Source organism: Lethenteron reissneri, chromosome 25 (assembly GCF_015708825.2).
Source record: "Lethenteron reissneri isolate LAM-NWPU_2019-01 chromosome 25, ASM1570882v1, whole genome shotgun sequence".
In the NCBI taxonomy this organism is placed as follows: domain Eukaryota; kingdom Metazoa; phylum Chordata; class Hyperoartia; order Petromyzontiformes; family Petromyzontidae; genus Lethenteron; species Lethenteron reissneri.
In genome coordinates this window covers 9,518,708-9,541,216 of record NC_083803.1, presented here as the reverse complement: position 1 = coordinate 9,541,216, position 22,509 = coordinate 9,518,708, and the positions used below count along the sequence as shown (strand labels likewise).

The following is a 22,509-nucleotide window of genomic DNA, read 5'->3' as shown; positions in this document are numbered from 1 at the left end:
CACTGAAATTAACACAAAACATAGAATAAATGTGCCCTGCACAAAACACAAAACCACACCAACATGCACACTCCAGTTCCTGCACACAACATAAACACCGTTCATTGCATGGCTATTCATGGCAGTATATTGATTAACTGTGATTTACGCAACTGGTGACATTCTGCATACTTGCATATTGACATAATACATTGTAATGTATTGGCCCCTTTGCACTTGTAGGCGTACAGTGATGACATTACCTTACTCTATTTAAGACCGAAAACAGGAAGACTTGTGCACAATTCTGGTGTTGCCTAATAATGGTGGTTGTAATCAGCAAACTGGCATACTTAAATTGTAAATGTGGGTTTGCTCTCCAACACAGGTGTGCTGAAGTAACTAATTGGCACTTTTGTTCATGTGACAAACCTGACACATTGGCTCTGTTGGGTGGGGGTGGGTTTACGACACATTTACATTGATGCAATCTAACCCCAATAAACGTTATTATGAATAATATTGGTCACAAAAGCTTACGTGTTGAACTAAAAGCTGTCCCCAAGATTTGAATACATTATATGCCAACAGCAATTGCAGCCATAGAGAGGTTTATCGGTTGGTGCAAACTTCTGGTTTCGGGAATATTACGAAAACTAATCTGAATGTCACGATCAGTTGTGCATTACGACATTGGCTCTCATGGTACTGACACATGAGTTGCTATTAACCTTGTTATGCAGTATACATTGCACCCGAAAAATACACACTCTTACAATTCACATTATAATTTGTGATGCGCAGTGGTTCAATCACTGTTGTATGATTCCCGGCAACCTCAGTTTGATTCCCGGCCATGGCTAACATCAGTGGCAAGTGATATCTGAATCAGTCCTGTACAACTTGCACTGGCCAGCGTGGTGAATGTAGGGTGAAACAACCCACATTCCTGATATTTTCATGTGATCTTTGCACACAGCGTTGTAATTCGTTTTTTTTTTGAAGATTTGCTGGTTTATTCCAGGATGTTTCTGTTGCGCGTCGTCGCCTTGGGATGTTCTGTGTTCATATTTTGTTTGTTGCTGTTGCACCCAACTTCAGAGCCGCATGGCTCACAGGGCTATACCTAATAAATGAAACTTGTCATCCAGCAGTGAAGTGACAAACGACCGTGATAAATTGTCGTTAGTTGTATTATAGAATTGAAATAATGCTAATGACACTTGTTATTGGAACCACACAATGATCATTGAGCGTCAACGTTGCTGAGAACATAACCAAATGAAGAGACAACTCCTCCTTCCTATACAGTACCATTTTCATCTCTCGACACACACACAAACTCCCTTTTGCACGTTCATAACAAAATCGACACAAGATGGTGATGAGGTTTGAATTGCCATAGCCCCCTAAACTTTCTGGTGGCTTACTGGACAGAGCTAAACATTTTCGTTGGGCACCCATCTCTGGGCTGAAATATCATCGTCCGCAGCAGTGTCGCTGCCTACGTGCTGCCCTGCGCGTTGCTTAAGGCGTGAACGCAAGCGACTGCCAACGTCCTTGTAATTAAATGCATCATCATGGCAAAAACGAAATCTATCACCCGTAACCATACACGCAATACCAGGCGAGCACAGACGGGCCGCGGGGAACAGCAGCCCCCCAATTACCCCAACCACCCCCAACACGAGTGCGATGTTTAAACAACAACAACAACAACAAAGAGATGGCAGCTATCATCATTGATCTGAAATTATTCCCCACCATCACCCAATGGGATTAATTAGGCATCAAGGAGGCGGCGAGGTGGTGGGGAAATGGAAGAGGCAGTTTGTGTGTAAGACTCTAGCCACGTGGAATTCCACATGCGTGTCTACGGTTAGCATTCAGATTAGGGTTGTTACAAAAAACGTAACGGTCTTGTATACACCCCGAGTGCTGTTCTAATTGTTGGATATATAAAGGCAACGATAATCATAATCACTGTGTTATACTGTGTCCATTATCCTAACACACAGTTTGACATTTGTCCCAAAGTATGTAAACACCACGCTTGTAGTCAAATTTACCTATTTTTAAGTGTGGACACAAAAGTCATTGACATTTGGTTAAATAATCCATTGACGTGCTTGAATATTTTCATGAGTATTTAACACTTCATCCCTGCGTAAATACGTACGTATCATGGTATGTGTAAATCAATTGTTTCATAATCAACGTTTTTGGGTTTAGATCTGTCTAGCTGCCTTAACATGGCACAACAAATACCATGCCATTGCCATGCTTGTTTTACCGATGGTTGACCCTATCTTTCTTCCCGGCATTGTTGTGAAAGTGTCTTCTAGATTGTAAAGGTTCTGAAACTGTGTGGGAGGCCACAGCTTGCGTGGGGTGTGGGGCAAGGAAGGAACTTCCCAATTGCCGTTCACATTCTCCACATTCGGCGTTGGTAGCGGTGCTGCCGGCATATGCTGCTGCTCACGGCTTAACCAACGTTGACCGCGGTTTTGGGTTGGAGCTTTTTTCATAAGGCCAAGGGGAAGAGACGGTGTCTTGCAGTGATCTATTGGATTGACCTTTGTTTCAGACGCAGAAACTGGGTGGCCTGGGTATTGCAGACTTTCTGTTGCAACTGTTGAACGTGCAACAGCTTGACGTGGATTAATTCTGTACCGGGCGTTTGGCTGATGTGTCTTTCGATTCATCGATTAATGTGAAAAATATTTGCGAATTTTGCATCTGGGCTAAAATAATCCATATCTGAGTCTTATAGCTTTGAAAGATCATGCCAATGTATTAAATCTCTGGGAGGATGGGAGTGGATCAACACATGCTGAAGTTTTATTCTAGTGGGATAGATTATTTAATGTTATCTAACCTCACATGGCCTTAGTTCATAGTCACTTGAGATCATTCTCGCTTGTTCTAAAAGTGGGTCCACGAACTGGATTTGTGCTGTTACGTATACATGTGTGTTATGTAACGTGTATTATTTTAACATTTTTTTTTCTAATGTACAATTGCTATTTATTAGTGGGGCATATTTATTTTATTAGCACAAGACAGTTACTACTATGGGAACCTCATTTGCCAGTAAAAATATGATAATAGGTTTTTTACCCTTCTATCTGGCAACAAAACTGACACCTTTTTACAAGGAGTCATGTTTGCATAGACCGCAATACCTGCAGTCATAATACAAACAAAAGACATAACTCTGATAATGTGCACTGTCCTTGAAGTTGATTGGTCCACACCCGAGACAGCTTTCCTTAGAGCCTAGTCTCACATGGGTTGTACCAGATGACGCCAAAAGGCGCACTCCTTGTAAAAAGGTGTCAGTTTTGATGCCAGATAGAAGGGTAAAAAAACAATTATCAAGACAGTTATAGGCAGAGGAGAAGAGGAAGCTCTTGAGCTTCAACTTAAACAGGGACAGGGAGCCGACAGCACTAATGGCTGGGGCAAGGGAGTTCCAGATAATAGGGGTAGCGGAGCAGAATGAGCGACCTCCCAATCAGCAAAAGAGGCCTGGGGAGTTTCGAATTAAAGCTTTCGTGACTGCAGGGATTCATCTTCTTGGTTCTTTCGGTAAAGTCACGTAGAAGGGAAGTAATAAAATAATACAAACAAAACATAATAAAATAATTATCACGACGTTTCGGCCACAACGCAAGCAGCCGTTCTCAGGTGAAGAGGACGGCTGCTTGCGTTGTGGCCGAAACGTCGTGAGAATTATTTTATTATGTTTTGTTTGTATTATTGTATTACTTCCCTTCTACGTGACTTTACCGAAAGAATCAAGAAGAGGCCTGGGGAGCTTCGTCAGAAGGCATTGGATTCTGGAGCCAGGAACTGGGTGGCCGGGGGTAGAGTGGCGAGAGAGGGGAGCGGCGGAAAGTGTAACTGTATACACACTTGTTGCAGAGATGCTCTTTTTTAGAAGTGACAGCGGCACAGTAATCGAAATGAGATCCAATCACGACTGGAATGAGAGCGTATAGATAGCATACTGTCAAAGGAAAGATATAAACGTTAGAGTCAGGGTACAAATAGGCGTGAGAAGCATTCAATTAGACCAGCACTGAGTCAGTGGCAGTGTCCTTAACTGTGACCAGCGTCCTGAAAGCGAACTGGCTGTCATTTTCGATTTAAAGCTTTCGTGACTGCAGGGATTCATCTTCTTGGTTCTTTCGGTAAAGTCACGTAGAAGGGAAATAATAAAATAATAAAAGTTAAACATACAATTATTTTCATGTTTTATTTTTAGTATTTTATTATTTCCCTTCTACGTGACTTTACCGAAAGAACCAAGAAGATGGGCTGTCAATGTTTCGATTTGTCATAGGAATACTTCCATAATTTTTTGTCTACAGGCATAGATTGTCTGAAAATTCTACCTATTTCATCAATACACTGCATTTGAAGAGGCCTGTGAACGCACACCATTTTCATTCGAAAGTGACACAAAATACAGCCGAGCAAGTAGGTTCGTTCATGACGGCTGTTCCATGAGAATAAATCATTTCAGTTCCGCACGATTTTTTCCCTTGTACTATCCACATGGTTTGGCGCAAAAGATAACAAAAATATATATATATGCTTCCACGTCACTCAATTGCTAAATTGCCCGGTTGCTATTTATGAAGTGGAAAGAGGAGGTGGATGTTTACGAAACTTCAAGGAGGGGGGGGGGGGAGCGCCGGTTATCTGGGGTCACACTCCGAGCCACACGTCTGCATCGTGGACGATCACGCTGCCATTGCGCCACAAGCGCGTGTGGTCCCCCCTCCCGGAGTGGCACGGAGCTCAGTGTTGGGACTCTACCCCCAAAACGCACGACGGCAACAACGGGAAGCACCGGGGTTTCCCATAATAAAATGGAGAAATGGCTCTGCCGACTAATAGAACATTATGCACCCACCCATCCGATGCCGGGTTGCACGCCGCCCCACCAAATTTGCTACATAGCGGCCGGCAAATGACGGCCGTGGAGCAGCATGAGCCTCTCTGAGGACTGCTTCGTGACTCGTATTCATGTGCATTGCTGCTCTTGTAATATTGCGTTTTTTTATGGAATAAAAACAAATTACGAGTCTGAATCACCCCTGCGCTACATCGATGATTGTGTCACGAGAGTGTACAATGCACCATGTTGAAAGAAAATGTATGATACGTTCTGTTTTCTGTCCATTGTCATTTCTTCAAAGTAATATTTTACAGCCCTTTGTTAATCCACTGCTGGGTGAAGGCATGTCAGCACATTGTCAGTCTTTGAGTGTTGTTGGACCATACTTCACTTTTCTGGTTAGTGCAGTTGGTGAAGCTTAGTTGAATTTAAAAAAAATCCTACAGGTTGAGTAATGTATCGGTATCCAGTATAGAATTGTTTCTCTTTAACAGATACCACCGGCGTAATATACGATCATTTGTTTTAGAATAGTTTCCTGATAATAATTGACTATAATTGAATGGAAGCGGTCATGTGTAGCGCCACGGTGGTGAAATGTTAACTCCAGTGCCTGGTATACAGGAGGTTGTGGAGTCAATCCCGATCCTGACGCCTGTATATTTGTAGTTTGCATGTTCTCCCCGTAGTCGCGTGGATTTTTCTCCGGGTCCTCCGGATTTTCCCTCCACATTTAGAAACATGCGTTTAGAGTATTTGGCTGCTATAATTGTCCACATGATGATAAGCCACTTCGTTGAGCTATCATTTGTGGCCAGGTCGCTTCTGAAAAAGAGCTGTATAGCTTAGTGGGCCTTACGTGGTAAAATAAAAATAGCATGAACCCAATTCATTTACCAGGGTTCCAATTCACTTATTGGAATTAATCGTAATTTTTCGTTTAAAATGTGTAAAATCTATCAGACAGATAAAATGTACATGGCCGTTATACGATTTTTGAAAAAAATGCATCTGGAAGCAATGAACACATTTACAATGCTGTACTTTGTAAATACAGTATGTTACAAATTACGTATGATGGATTCCATTTAATTACAGACGGCTATAATCAGAAAAAATATCTGTAAAAAGTTATTCACCATACGAGTAAATACACTTTGATTTAAATATGAATTCTTTCTCTCCCCTACTGAGTGTAAATCCAGACAGGGTGTACGCAAACAAGCATCAGCACGGGCAATTTTGGTGTGAAACGAGCACGATATTTGTCTCGTTGCGTTGGGAACGAGATGTGGCAGGTCTGCCTTGGACATTGAATTGTGCATTGAGCTGCAAGAAGGCCACATAATTTGTTGAGTGGCCTTCGGGAGCCAGTCACTCAAGGCAACAGGTTTTGGGGGTGGGAAGGGGTTTGGGATTTACGTGCCATTTTGGTTGTGGCCGCCACCTTGTGGAATATAAGGAGAACATCTTCCAGTGTGGAATATGGTAAATAAAAAACACACAACTCGCCATGACTGAAATTTCTTGGTGGGATCGAGAATGGCTGCAGGTTTTCTTGGTTACGAGTCATGCCGTAATTTTTTTGTTATTTTGTTTGTTGTCCGGGAATATAATTGTCTCTATTGTGCGGATGAATTGCGTGTTATTAATGCAATTTATTATCTGTGTATTTGCCAACTGTGTGTGTTTGTTGAAACAGGACATCGCAGAAGTAATCGAGAAAGCAAAGAAGGTAGGTTGAGTGAGCATGCATCGTTAAAGCCATATCCCTTACGAGACATAACCCCAAGTAATAAGCATAGATCAAAAGACCGCTTGTGTCTGCGGGATGAAAAAGCAATCCTGAAATGTCAAGATACAATCCCTAACGATTCCTGGAATGTCGCGTTTTGCAGCGAGGTCTACGTTGCTAGGCATCTGTGTAAACATCGCTTGACTGATAATGCTTGTATGCCGGGAATGTGGAGAAATGGGCTTGCCAAACAATACATTACACGTCCAGTTACAAGGTACAAGCGCAAACAGCCCTTAATTATTAAAAGTCCACCAGCCATTACAGCTGTATTCAGTTTGCCGTGTACATGACTATTAAAGCTGAAGGAAGTTCTCTTCTTGGGATCAGAACTCCTATGTTCTGGATGTTCTGCCATGTGACAAAATCTCGTATTGACACCTGGGTGTCCAGGCAGGGCTGGTGGCACTTGTGTCTGTTGCGGAGCACCATGGAGAGTTTGCAAGGATCTTGGAGTTGTCCGAACGGTACGTGGTGCAATCGAGAGAGGCAAAAACATTACACGAGTGTGTCTGTGTGTGTGTGTGCATGTGATGGCTTTTTTTTTACATACTATCATGTAATCGGCATCTCAAATATACATGCGTTGTTGGTCTAACGTGTCTGGCTAAATGGTAGTGTGGTATCTATTGGACCTTTTTGGCAGTATCAAATTGATTAAACAATAAGAATAGTAGTATGGTGTTATATTTTGTGGTAAGAATTTGGTGGTGTCTGATTTAAACAAAATTCATAATATAATCATCAGCCATGATCAGTCTACTGCTCGATGTAGGCCTCCCCAAGCTATTGATAAAGTATACTGCTCACACTTGATTACGTCACCCAACTTATATCATGTTGTATTATACAGTTTTCACGGTAAAAAGGAATTTTGTATTGCCAGTAAAAAAATCACGTTGCAATTTTGAATGCCAAAAGGTCACAAGCACGTTGCTCAGAAGCACATCGTCACACCCCATTGCGACAGTCCTGGCTGCAGCCCATGTATGTTAGCACTGAATCATTTCAATCATTTGACGCTGTGCAATGTGGCTAGCAAACAACTTTCTCCGTTGGTAGCAACAGTAACAGTGATACATCATTTACGTGGATGTACCAAAGTCGAGCACTGTTACAATCATGAACGCAACAAGCAGTCGCCATATAGAGTGAGTATGAGTGACAAATATGACCGTCATTGAATGCACGTTATATGACATGCTGTGTTACAAGATATACTCTGATATGGAACGCTTTAAAGAGGAATCAGAAATGTTCATGCATCGCCCGATCTCGGAATCCAAGTTGGTTTGAGCCTTGACAATGATTGGATGGCTGACCACCATGCATACAGCAGGTGTAAAAGGCTGTGAGGCTACATTATGGACACCACAAGACATTGGAGCGTAATCTAATGTTGTACTGTACTATGCTCCCACGTATGCGCACGCCTCACCTTCACCGACCAGCATGGTGATGTATGGTCAATCAACCTGAACAGCATGGAGAGGCCCATCATCCACAGTGCATTCACAAAAAGACTTGCACATGTACATGACAATATCATCAAGTGGAGACCCTTCTGTTTGTCTCCACATATAATTAAAAATATGCTTTAGTCCACCGGCCTTTTGGCTTTCCAGACCAATCTTATCAAGCAGCATTTGTGTAAGCAAGCAAACTCTGGAGCGGTTTCGACCTTCTGGGTTTCACCCAGGATTTTTTTCTGTTGCATATAGTCACTTTAAGATGTTTCTTGTTCATGTTTTTCTTTTGTTGCGGTTGCACCCGAGTCAAGAGCCGCATGGCTCACAGGGTTATACGTAATAAATGAAACTGAAACCGAATCAGCAGACTCGGCCTTGTTGGTATTACCAAGAGGGCAATACCATAATGGCCGTGGTGTGTGGTGTGCTGCAGGTTCCCTGGTTTTGTGTTGCCCTGCCTGGGCGTTCACCCGGTGCAGGGATCTCCCTGCCAACCACGCAGCGCCACCCTGGAGGTACCCACAGGGGTCTCGCAGTCCACAGCCACACCCGGCTCACATTAACGGACGTTAACCTTTGTACCGGGTGGGGAGAGCGGTGGTTATAGCGAGCTGCGCTATAAATACTAAACTTAACTTTTTGTTTTAGCAGGTAAGGCCCGCTGAGCTTCAGAAGCGACCTGGCCACAAATGATAGCTCGAGGAAGTGGCTTATCAAAGTGGAAATTAAAATTTGGTGAACTGATTTCGAATCCAGTCCACCCCTAACATCAGCTACTGAGTGATATCTAAACCGGTAGCGAGTCTCCGAAACACTAACTTTGCATTGACCAGCATGGTGAAGTGTGGGCAAGCAGTCCCCATGAGCGAAAGACGTGGGGATGCCTTAATCCAGCAGTGGATTGACAAAGGGCGGTAAAAAAATACCTTTGTACCTTTGCGTCACGAAAAAAACGCAGCCGCTGACAAATTGTTACAATGCTCCCTGTTGCACTGGAATTCAGCATACCCATGCCGTCCTTCTTCCCTTTAAAGTTGTCTTATTTTTAAAAGTTTCACTCTATTATAGCATGTTGAAATCCGGTAACTCTACAAACTTTAAAAGTTAAAACTACATTTGTACTTTTGTGACTTATTGTCATGTGATGCGAGAAATACATCTCCTTTGTAGGAATGTGGAATTTCTAATCACTAGCTCATGGCTGTAAACAGATGAGTACCGAGGAGGAAATAACTCGTTTGACTATCACGTGATACAGCCGAGCACACAATCTAAATAAACTGTCTGGAAATCATGTTAGTGTACTTCACAAGCGGGTTTGTTCATGGTATTGTGGCAGAGGGCTTCCTTCAGGGAGAAAGTATAAAACTGATAGACAGTGATTTCATATTTATATTTAACTAGCCTATAGTTTATTCGGCAATATTCCCAGATAAAGAATATATTTTACCGGATGTCTATGCACGTTTTATGGGCCCTTTCGCACGTGCCTGCTAACTTTACCGCATTCCTTGGGCCAATAGGCTACAGGCTATGGGCATTTGTAGACACTGGTTAATCGAGCCATAGTTTAGGCTTGCTGGAGTTTTATTCTGACGCTGCTCACCACTTATCAAGTTCAAGTTCATGTATTAGGTATAGCCCTGTGAGCCATTCGGCTCTTGAATCTGGTGCAACCGCACCAAACAAAAAACAAAAACATGAACACAAATCATCTTAAAGTGAATATGTGACTGAGTGCAAACAGAAAATCCATTGCTAACAATGAAGAAGCCTTAAAAGCGCTGGTGTAGACTCCACAAATATTTCAATAATTGAGTGTAGTTTCCCGGGTTGGGCTGCGTGTTAAGCATTTCTTCTCTTGAGCTTTCACCACGCACATCTGAGGGCATCTCTTGAAAGGCAGTGGGTAGACCTTCATCCAGCATTGGAGGGACAAAGGGCGATGTCCACAGCAGTGCGTGATGAAAACTCGAGAGAATAATTTCTCAAACTGCAGGCCTGACCCGTGGAGAACCACACTCTAGATTAAAAACAAATTTCTTTAGAAATGCTTTTTTGTATTCAGTTTATTGCCCTTCCCCCACACCTTCGATTAGCACGGTTGGCTATATAGGGTGCAAAAGATATTCAACATACGTATGTACACACACTTGGAATACAAGGAGTTATGAAAACATAGACCTGTGAAACCTACAATAATGGTTAATGCAGGTGTGATCAGTCAAAAGTGCGATGGGCCACGAGGCTTGAGGTTATGATGATATGACTGTCTTCTTGGTTCTTTCGGTAAAGTCACGTAGAAGGGAAAAATATATATATAAAAAAAAATTCTACGTGACTTTACCGAAAGAACCAAGAAGATGAATCCCTGCAGTCACAAAAGCTTTAAATCGAAATGATATGACTGTTTTGTTTCTCCGCTAGGACCTGATGTCTGCCCAGCCAGTGATAGAGCAGCAGTGCGAGCGCTTGATGGCTGTGGGAGAGGTAGGTCTGTGCCTTTTTTTCTTTTTTTATGACAAATTATGCTTTTTAAGAATCGTGCCTCGGTGGCAACACTCTCACATGAATTGGACTCATGTAGCTGTCGGTGGAAACACGACGCATTGTTCAATGATCACACATTTCGTGTGGTTTTCAGTGTGCGGGGAATAGTTTACGGTAACACCTGTGATGTGAATACGTTTTGAAACGTGCCAAATTGTTTTTTCGACACCATTATGAGGGAGTACAGCAATGTACACTATTCCCGATGTGAATAAGTTGCGATCGTGAATTAAAAAAGTACAACAATAGGATTGATAATGCTGGAATTACATATGTAGACTTTCCTGGTAATGTGCATTTAATTCATCTTAGCAGATCTGTATTGTAACTAAATAGGTTAGAATACAAGGCTGACCACATTACAAATGACCGTTGTCATTTTATCTAATCTAATGGATTCTAAAAATGCAGTCCTAAGAGGTTTGTCCATAAAATTATGCATATAAAATGGAGGAAAACAAGTTAATGGAGATTTGATTCTGTAAAAGGCTACCTTGAATACATTTTAAAATAACGTGTGGGTAGTGCAACAAGCCGAGCATAGCCAAAACCAATATGTGAAAACAATGTTAAGAGCTGGTAATGCACAAGTTGTGTCTTTTATTGTGTACTGCACTTTGGAAAGTTAGAGTAGGCCTTTAAGTAGGCGTCAGGGCTTGACACGTCATCAAAGGTAATGGGTAAGGATTATAGAGGAATATACATCATTAGACAAGGCTACACTTATCACGAGAAGGTGGCTAAATTTAGAATGCTCTAGTTTGTATTTTATTACACGACAATTTATGAAGCTGTCCGTGTGGAAGACCATTAAACAGCAGCGTGCGACATGACTGTTTTGGGACGTATCGGACACATCACGTTGTTGTTTAGATGTATTATTGTTAATGTATTATTTTGAGTTGCCTTATTTTCTTTCTAGATAAAAAATAATGGAGATACCTATATCTATTGGTTATTGATACATACTTCCAAGCTCACCACTTCCCACGAAATAAAATGTACAGCCCTTTGTCAATCGACTGCTCGATGAAGGCCTTCCCACACTGTACCAATCGTGAGAGTTGTTTCGGGAAGATTTCACCACACTCGTCAGTAAAACTTGGTGAAGGGGAGCCCAGGACCAGTTCAGATCCAACTTGCCACCGATGTTAGCTGTGGCCAGGAATCGAACTCGAGTCACTCCACTAATTGCACAATTGCTTCCCTCAATTCTGTGCGTTGTGCTATTACTCAGAGAGTTCTGTACTGGAATTGAGTTTTCTGTAAGTATCGATTTAAAGCTTTCGTGACTGCAGGGATTCATCTTCTTGCTTCTTTCGGTAAAGTCACGTAGAAGGGAAATCTTGCTACCGTAATGCCACTTGTACATGGAATAACATTGTATATCTTTTACATTTAAAACGTATTTTAACTATACCATATACCTAATTAAAGTATATATTACTGAAATGCTAAGTTATATGTAAAGGTTAATATATTTGTGTTATGCTTAATGTTCCCATGGGCATTTTTTTTTTTACTTTTGTACAATTATACCATTGACCTTTCATCACATGTGACATGGACAGAGTGGTACTTGGTTTGAGCAAGGTTTCCCTTAATTAAGAGGTGATTGATTGGAACAGACTCTCATCTGGTGTTAAACTTTAAAGGCCATCAATGAAGGAAAAGTTGTGAAATTACAGCTTAATTTCTAAAAGGCTATTACTACAAAGGCCACCAAAACGGGTCTTAGTTTTTCTAACAATAGTAATTGGAAAGTTTTCATCTTATTATAATGAAAACATTATACTTGGAAGCACTGAAAACCCTCCCTGGCAAAGACCTACTTTAAAAACAGTGTTGCCAACGTAGCATATCTTCCAATGACACATTTGAGTTGTAAACCAACCACGCTGATATTTAAAAACAATAAAATATATGGCATCGTTTGCACACCCTTTGCTATGACGTATGTAACTGCACATTGCCACCTTTTATTGCAGCTCTGGCAGTGAAAGCTTATGACAGAGACAATGGAATGTCTCAAAGGTCAAGCTACTGTGACATGTCTAACCTTCGTCATGGGTGTTATCACTGCTATTTATTTGCACCAATAATCGAGTGCGATACCGTGGATAGGGAACTCCTGCGCATAAGATTCACACATCCACAATAGTGTATTCAGCATATTCCAGTCTAACTGTACCATGACAACACACTGCAGTGATTGTCATATCTATAGCATAGTGGTTAAGTGTTTTAATGTATTTACTTATTCTTGTGCGTTTGTGAATACCTGTATGCATTGCGTTTTGGGGGATTTTCTTACAACGATTGTGGGAGTGTGTCTCCACATTGCTGGCATTTAAATGTTGGTGTTTCAAACTAATTAGTTGAAGCACAATCAAGTATGTCTCATCCGCAGAACAATATTCATTAATGGATGTTGGTTTTTATGGATCGATCAATGAGAAATGCTCTGACAAGCAGTACTTCCTGAAGATGCCTCCAATGTTGGAGGCGAAACGTCGCAAAGGAAGAGTAACTTTTAAAAGAGCATTTCTTAAAATAAGAAATGCCAACGTCAATTATACAAAACTGGCAAAACAGCCAGCGACTATGAGTGGATATTATTAACAGCAAATGTTATCTTCCATGTAAGGCCACCAAAACGTGTTTTGGGACACTGGGGAAAAATCACAGATGAGGTCCTCCGTGTGAAGTTCTTTGGGCTTTTTCTGAAGCCCCCGCTTGGCCATTTTTGTGGATCCCCTCAGATCTGAGGCCCAGGGAAAACTGTCACGTAGAAAATCAAATAATAATAGAATATGACGTTTCGGTTGCAAAACAAGCAACCATCATCAGGTAAGAATGAATGATAAATCACAGACACGGGACCAGCATAGGCAGACATGCAGAGAGAGACACATTGTGTGTGTCTCTCTCTGCATGTCTGCCTATGCTGAGAGACATTGTGTGTGTCTTTCTCTGCATGTCTGCCTATGCTGGTCCCGTGTCTGTATTTTATCATTCATTTTTACCTGATGATGGCTGCTTGCTTTGCAACACACACGATGTGTCTCTCTCTGCATGTGTGTCCTTGTGTGTGTGTCTCTCTGCATGTGTCTGCCTATGCTGTTCCCGTGTCTGCGTTTTATTCATTCTTACCTGATGATGGTTGCTTGTGTTGCAACCGAAACGTTGTATTCTATTATTTGATAAAATTTTCTCGGTGACTTTACCGAAAGAACCAAAGAGTAATTCCTGCAGTCACGAAAGCTTCGAATCTAGTTTCCCCCCACCCCACCCCCTCCTCCCTTGCTGCTGCCGTGCTTCCATTCACTTCGTTGAGTCTTTTTAAGAATCCTCAACCTTTATAAATGTCCACGTTGCCCGAGTTGTGCGCGAACCACCAGAGGGGGCTCTTGCGTTGCTTGCAGGTGGGGCTGGACTTCAGCCCCCGTGTGGCCAAGACGGAGCAGGACAAGCAGGGCCAGAGGGAGGTGCTCTCTCGCCAGGTGGCGCTCGCCCTACGGCTCGACCTGCCCCTGTGAGTGTCTTGGCAACGACCAACAAAACCCTCTCTCTCCCCTCTCTACCCAAGCCCACATGGCCCACATCGAATGCGGCCAAGTGTTGCCAACTTCTTTTAGGGCACGCTCGGTTGCCAAATGGGTTTCGGAGAGTCCACTCGATGTCTCAATATGGGTCACCAAAAAGGGAAGCATTGTCAAATTCATCATTGAGACGAGATATTGTACATTTGCACGTAACACTGTAAAAAAATACTTCAGTAAATTAAGCAAAATAAAGTAACAGAAAAAATAACACAGTCCTGCTGCTAGTTTGTAGTCGGAAGTGGGACAATGATTCACCACAATTGCACACACACGGGGCATGCACACACACACACAGACGACCAACAACAACGATCCCCCCGTGTAGCCTTAACAGACTAAAGGGGCAAGTGCTGTGAGTGACACTTATGAAGGCTGGTTCAGTACACGAGGGGGTGGATGGCCAACACCACGCCCGGCCGCCTTTGTGTCCCCGGTGGTGATGTTTACACACGAAGGCACTGGTGTTGTCCGTGAGCAAGAATCGAACTTGGGTCACCGCTTTCGTAGCGCAGCGCGCTGACCGCTGCGCCACTGCTCCCCACACAAAGACAAAGATCCCCTGTGTAGCCTTAACAGGCTGTAGGGGCAAGTGCTGTTAGCGAGCACCTATGAAGGCCGGAACGGTACACGAGAGGATGGATGGGCAGCACCACCTCCCGGCCGCCTTTGTCCACGCGTGCACACAAACACTCCCAGCGCTAGGTCCACTCGTTACATCTCGCGGAGGATCGCTCCTCTTAAAACAGTTCAGTTTGCAATTGGCAGGTCACGTTTTAAGTATTTTTTCTTTTACACGCTTTTGATTAACTCTGTTGTATCCTCTTCTAACAAAATTTTTACCCACTTCCCAATGTGGTATCGACTGCAAACTTGGTATACTTATGTTATACTGATGACAATACTATATTCTATCATTAAAAAAAAAACGTATTTTAAAACATTCTTCTTTATATGTTATGTTTCGGCTTGGCTCTAATTGTCCACGCTCAACTGACGTTGGCTGTAAATGGCCACGGTCTCTTTACGTTATGGCAAGCTTCGGGGCCACTTCTAGGAGTCGTGGAGTTCTTCCATTGCTTGTAGGGCACATTTCATTAAAGCGTGTTTAAAAAAAAGGTTTTTTTAACATTACTTATTTTTTGTATTTCATGGAAGCTGGTTCGTAAGCACGGGTGTTTGTAAGTCGGTGCGTTCATAAATATTGGACTGCCTCTACTGTACGACCATCAGTATGAAAAATAAGTGTATATTATTGATATATTAAGATATATTACCTTGTATATTATACTAGAGGTATTATTAGCTTATCATAAACACATTTTTACACTTATATGTACATAGTCGCCATAAATGTAGTATGTGGGTGAAAACTTAAGAGAGTACGTGTAGACATCAAATCAACTGCGCTTGGGAGCCATCTGGTGGATGATTGTCACTGTGCAGCGTAAACTATTTGGGTGTTCATGGTAAAGTTCGTAAATCTCGAGTACATTATGCTGCCGAGGGAGCAAAGAACGTAAACACGGATTGGGTATAACTCAGTTGAGTACGTTATAACAAAAGTACGTAACACGGGAGGGCGTAGATCGGGGTATTACTGGATATCACACATCGAAAATTAATGCAGGATCCTTTATATACGTGGAATCATGTCAAAGTTCAAAGTTCATTTATTAGGTATAGCCCTGTGAGCCATTCGGCTCTTGAATCGGGTGCAACCGCAACAAACAAAAAATAAAAACATGAACAAGAAAACATCTTAAAGTGACTATGTGCAAACAGAAAATCCAAGAAGAGACAGCAAAATATTGCAGAAAATCACCGTACACCAACCCTGTGCAAATATCCCAGTGGGATGCAAGTCAACCAACAACAACCACAAGACAACTTAGATTAAGACCATCAGTCTAACTCTGTACTACAACAAACAAACATGGCCAAACCAAAAAACTTTTCGAAAATCACCAAAATAAAATGTCACGAGACAATTGGCCGGCTTTTAAATATAGTAGATTGATACAGGATCCTTAATGCACACCTGGAATCGCTCCAGAGTCTGCGTAGTGCCCTTGTTCCAAAAAAAGTTTCTAGATTTGACTTAAATGCACATAGTTGCGTGAGCACCCAATCAGCTGGAGAACACGATGATGTTATGCTTGCTTGGTTTGATTCAACTGATGTAGGATCTTGCATGGTGGTGTTTGTTCTGCAGGAATGTGCACTCGAGGTCCGCTGGTAGACCAACTATTCAACTTCTCAAAGAGCAAGGTTCGGAAATAACAAGTGACATTCAAATTGAGATAGCATTTTTACAAAGAATAAACTTATAGATAGCACACTTTTTAAAGGAATGTTCAAATTACTTAAAAAAATAACTGCCCAGTTGAGTATCCTTACATTGAGAGAAAGTTCCAAATGTAACTTGGCCCCTTTATATATTACTTTATTGCAATAGTCATCAGTAACTTATTTTTGCATTGCCTATGTTATTTTCATATGATTAAATGCCTGTTAAATATTGTACAGGTCACAATTATTTATTGCTGAAATGCGCATTGAGACAGTGTTCATCTCCTGTTTAAAGTCCTCAGCCAATGGTGGAAATTCCACATTCCTATGATGAGATCTAGTCTACTCATAGAACATCAGCTGTTTACTTCCCCATGAAGTGGCACTAATTTTATCAACCTTGGAGGTATGGTGGACTGTGTCAATCCCCAACCCGGATTTGGACTCGTAACCTTTCGATCGCAAGCCGCTCTATTGCGGAGTCACCCGGTCAGAAATCTTGTATAGAGTGGTTAAGTATCGGTTAATCGCCGGGACTGTCTGTGCTTTGCTCACATGATCCAGGAGCCCAGAATGTGTTGCTGCATGCCTTTGATGGGAGGCCTTCTGTGGCAATGGAGGGCGTTCAGGCTGGATACTTCTTCTCCATTCCGCCTTCCATCGTCCGCAGTGAACAGGTTTGTTGAAGTGGATTTTCCAAACAGGCTGTCGGCTGACTCAGAGGTCAGACACGGAGCTGGCACTGCTGAGATACTGGGTTTGAATTCAGCTTTCAGCTGGCGGCAATCAAAATAGTTTCTAAACTGTATCCCTTGCCTGGTACACGGGTCTTGGCTTTGATTCTGACCCTGACGATGCCTGTATATTTGGAGTTTGCATATTCTTTTCCTGTGGTAATGTGGATTTTTGTTTTATATGTATATATATAAGTTCCTCCAGTTTTTCCCTCCATATTTAGAAACATGCATTTAGATCATTTGGCTACTGCTATACATTCCCGCGTGTGATGTAAGCAACATCGGTGAGCTATTATGTGTGGCCAGGTCATCTTTGAAAATGAGCTAATAGCTCAGTGGGCTTTACCTGGTACACTAAAATAGTTGAATTCCTGTACACAAAAAAAACTATTTTTACAATTGTGTTTTCACTGAATTTTGTTAAATTGCCAGTTATGAACATTTTAAATATTTGTTTCACTTCCAAGCAATAAAGAATACTCTGTAGCAGAGCAGGTGGGAAGGGTTTGCTCCCTGATGTGAATAAGGGGGTTTCTTGAGGTGTCAAAAACAATTTGATGTCTCCTTCTGCAGACTCTTCTGTAACATAAGGCGATGGATGTGCTCACTGTGAGAGCTCCAAATGTACTAAGTTTAACGGAATGTCTAAACTACAAGCAGGATATAATTGTGAGAAGAAAAAGTAAACAATTGAGTTTCTCTGATAAAGATATTATTTGTCATTCCATTTCACCTTTTAATTCAAATTAGTATCGTGAATAATGGTCATTTGGAAATTTAACAGGAGGGATAGAAATGTTTTCATTTAAAAAAAAACGAATCCTACTCACGAACAGGTTAACACTACATTATAATTTACGTTTTGCTAAATAAATGCGTTCAGGAGGCAGTGCATACATTTTAGGTTTAAATACGCCGTATGATGGAGTCGACTCACAGTTATAATCAGGATAAGACTGTAAACACCACATACATCGCAGTACGGTAAGTGAAGTCTAATGGCCACAGCATAGAAAAAACACATTTTTGGTAAATGCAAAGTTACTCAGCCAAGGCATACATTTAATTAAAATAATCTGAGATAATTATCTAATTTGTTATTGCAAACCCAGGCTAGTATGTGTTTCTCATGCCATAAAGCAACAGAAACTGATTATGTTTTATACTCTTTGTTTTTTTTCGGTAAAGTCACGTAGGTAAAAATTAAAATAAAATAAATGAAAACAACTAAATTAAATCACGACGTTTCGGAGGCAACACAAGCTTCCGTCTTCAGGTGAAACCGTAACGATTTAATTTAGTTTTCATTTATTTTATTTTTTACCTACGTGACTTTACCGAAAAAACCCAAAGAGTATGAATCCTTGCAGTCACGAAAGCTTCAAATCTAGAATTGATTATGTTTTGTTGAATACATTTCCCATTTGGAGCTCCGCATTGAGCTAAAGTGTGGTCAAACAACCCTCATGACCGACATGATGTGGACAGACCCTCATCCGGCAGGGGATTGACAAGGCACTGTATAATATTAATCGATATAATGAGCTGCCCATCTATCTGGAGCTAACGTGAGTTTTGTTTCTCTCAAGAAGGAGAAACTCGTGAAGCAGTTGCCTCTGGAGTACCTGGTGCTGGAGACAGACTCCCCGGCCCTTGGGCCTATCAAACAGGTATATCAGCAAAAACACTTCCGTTCACAATGGAAATGGCAAGCGCTTTAATTTTAATGAGGGTTGTGGAAAAATTTAGTGTGCTATATAAAACGGCTTTACTACCCGGCTTCGCCTGGGACTTGGATTCACCAGGCCTGGCCGCCTTTGTCTCCCCAGTGGTGATGTCTCCCCAGTGGTGATGTTCACACACCACACCAGTTACTCGTTTGAGGCTGAGTCGACCTAGGGGAGGCCCAGGACCGGTTCAAATAATCATCACCGGTGGTGGCCGTGAGCGGGAATCGAACTCGGGTCGCCGGGTTCGTAGCGCAGTGCGCTAACCACTACACTACCGCTCCCCCCACACACACGCATGCGCGTCCATAGGTACACATACACGCGTAACATCAGCAGGCACACTGTTACGCTTTCGCATACGGGTCACATGACAGATTTGACCTCACAGCTCACTTGCCGTGCAAAACATATGCATTATTGTGTCCCCCCCACCCCCAAAAAAATACCAAAGTCTATTTTTATAATTTTTGTATGGTGTACTGTCTGGACAGTACCCACATGGAAAATTTCAAGTTTGTTGCATGTCGTGAAGTACGCTAAACATTTTTTACAAACACACATAATCACACATTTCCCTTTTATATATATAAATGAATGAATGACGCATTGCGACTGTACTGTCACTTTCATCTTTTGCAGACAAGAAATGAACCCAGCAATATTGTGGTGTCCTGCGAGTACGTGGCGAGGGTAAAGGGTGTATCGGTGGAGCATGTGGCACAGGTCACCACTGCCAATGCACTGAGGCTTTTTCCAAAACTTACGCGTTACATTAAGCTCTGTTAGTTACAAAACACCCCCCTCCCTAAAAAAATACACACTGTGTAAAACAGCAGCCAACTCTTGATATTTCTTCAAGCGTGCTCTCAATGTGTATTTTTATCCCCCTTTCTGTGACCACTGACATTTCTTCGGCCACTGGTTAGTTGAGAATATCGATTAAGTTGTTTTGGAAGCCTGAAGTCGGACAATGTGAAGAACATGGTCATCCCAGTTAAACTGCGCTTCAGTAACGATTGCTTCATTACTTGTGCATATCATTAGTGTGTTTGAAACATTAACTTACAAATACATTGAGCGATGTTTTGTACACACAATATATTTACATGTTATTTCGTGACCATCAGGTTGATTACTCCAGAATTATAATTAGCAGAGCAGAATTTCCTTTTAATGAGAGTGGTGCAAACTGTCACGGTTACACAATGAAATTGGCATGTCTGTTCATACTACAGCATGATCATGTGCCAGTTTTTTTGCATGTAATTTTCGCGTATGCAGTGCCAATGATGCACTTGCAGAGTCCTTATTTCTCCACCAGTGAGTGGGAACATTTTGCAAATCATGTTACATGCATTTATTTTCATCCCCTATCATTTATCCACTGCATATTCATGGTCCTGCAATATAACAAGCCACCTAGTGCCTGCACATGAGCTGATTTCATCGCTCCATCTCCGTGGCGCATGTATATTTGGTCCTTCCCTTCGTAGTTACTGCTAACCTTTGGCCAAAATCCCTTCCAATGATGTGTGATGTCCAAGCCCATGTTTCCTAACAGGCAACATGACTTAACAATCCATTTACTCTTTTAAGTGTCAGGATCCACAGACAAGAAAGAAGGCAGCCACGCGATGCCCAAGCTGTTATCGACCAATTAATGAGTGTTTACATGTGGGAGGAAACCGGAGCACCCAGAGAAAACCCACGCGCGTGAGGGGGAAACGCTCTATCCCGTACAGACAGAAGATGCAGAGTCCACATGTTTTCTGCCTTCTGGCAAGCCAGGTTACGATGCCTTGATCCACAAACCTTCGCCTCCATGGCTCTGATGAGCACGGTTGGCTACATACGGTGCGAAAGAAGTTCAACATACATACATACATGGCTGGATTATAAGCGTGCACCACTACGGCCTGACAGTTCAGCAACTGTTCTAAGTGTACATCCTCTGGTGTAGTATCCAATTGTGTCGTCTGACAAATTTGTAGACTATGGAAATGCATTTGACTCGGTTAAAACTGACAGTCCTTCAGGCTGCGACAAATCAAAGCATAAAATAAATGTCTTTTCAAAGCATTTAACAGATGCACTGAGATATGATATAGAAAGTAACAGAGTACACATCAACGGAGTAGTCACACGAGGAGTTGCATTCGCCAAAGTAATTTCGCATTGACTTTAGATTTTTTTGGGGAAAAATTCGGTTGTAGAAAAAGCTAAAAATATTATTTGATACAAATATTAACCATCTTATATTTGCTGATGACATGGAAGTAACAGGAAATTATATAAGCACGCTATAAATACGGCTGAAAAGTGGTACCTAATATGAGCTAAATTTGCCCCGTGTGCACATTACCATGCATTTATATGAACAGGGTATTCATAAAACGATGCTTTAGGTTTCATTACATGTGTTTCTTAAAATAATACACAAGTAGCTTGAAATCATCACTGATAAAACACAATGAGTGGGAGTATATAACTATGCAAAATAACGCAATGTGCGAGCTACCTCCAGTATCTGCCGGCAGCTTTTTCACGAAAACATAAACTGCTCTGTGCTATACGCCAACTTGTTCACTATTTCCTGTGTCAACGTCTGTGTTCACTACGTTTTGTGTCATCAAGAAAGAGTCGTGAATTAGGTATATAGCACAGAGCAGCGTGTGTTTTTGGTGTTACGATTAACGCAGTTGGCTACGTACCTTACAAAAGAAGTTTAAGATACGAAAAGCTGATAGCGTATGCTGGAGGCACCCACTTTGCATTATCAAAAACTCCCAAACTCCTTTGTATTTTGTAAGCTACGATTTCCAATTGTATGTGTATTGTAGGAATTGCATGTGATGCAATCTAGACCGTCTTTTTCGTCTTAAGACTATGTACATTCTAAATACACCGTTTGATAACCTCAAGTCGTTCATTTCATGTGGCATGTTTTATTTAATTACCTAACCTACATTTTATAACGAACCCCTTCGTGTCGACACATATGACTTGATCGTGCTTGTCAGCCAATGTGTGTGTATGTATGTTGAACTTCTTTCGCACCGTACGTAGCCAAGCGTGGGGAGGGTGGGGCTGGGTGGGGAGGGGCTGGTCACCCCGTGGTGCCCTTATAAAACTCAACGTTTAACCTGCTCACGCCGGCTTGTGCCCGCCCTCACAGTCGGGCATATTTGCGGAATACACCACGCCGCCGTTGACCCTGGCCATTGACCGAGCAACCCAACGTTCCTACCAGCTCCCTCCGCAGGAATGTGTTATAACGCACGCATGTGTTATATAGTTGCTGTAGTTATTTGCATGCACCTTTTTATATTCACTGTTGTTATCTGCATGTACGTTTTTCGGCGGCCAAAATAAATGTGCAGGCTAAATAAAGGCTCTGCTTTGATATTCGTCCATGCTCTGATCCCTCCTAACCAGACGCAAGTGCA

The 22,509-nt window shown here is 42.0% G+C and overlaps 1 protein-coding gene across 5 annotated transcripts in view; it reads left to right on the top strand.

Annotated features, from left to right (window-relative positions):
* LOC133347173 (putative deoxyribonuclease TATDN3) overlaps positions 1-22,144 on the top strand; it is a 31,633-nt gene extending 9,489 nt beyond the window's left edge. For 3 of the 5 annotated variants that reach the window (XM_061559217.1, XM_061559216.1, XM_061559215.1), the window contains exons 5-13: positions 6,591-6,623; positions 7,077-7,150; positions 8,586-8,667; positions 10,580-10,642; positions 14,128-14,237; positions 16,520-16,575; positions 17,161-17,273; positions 18,923-19,003; positions 19,703-22,144. In XM_061559217.1, coding sequence (XP_061415201.1) covers positions 6,591-6,623; positions 7,077-7,150; positions 8,586-8,667; positions 10,580-10,642; positions 14,128-14,237; positions 16,520-16,575; positions 17,161-17,273; positions 18,923-19,003; positions 19,703-19,849 — 759 coding nt within the window. In that variant the 3' untranslated portion in view covers positions 19,850-22,144. The remainder of the gene's footprint in view (positions 1-6,590; positions 6,624-7,076; positions 7,151-8,585; positions 8,668-10,579; positions 10,643-14,127; positions 14,238-16,519; positions 16,576-17,160; positions 17,274-18,922; positions 19,004-19,702) is intronic. The other 2 variants (XM_061559218.1, XM_061559219.1) reach the window with 2 other exon arrangements.
* Positions 22,145-22,509: the final 365 nt, after the last annotated feature.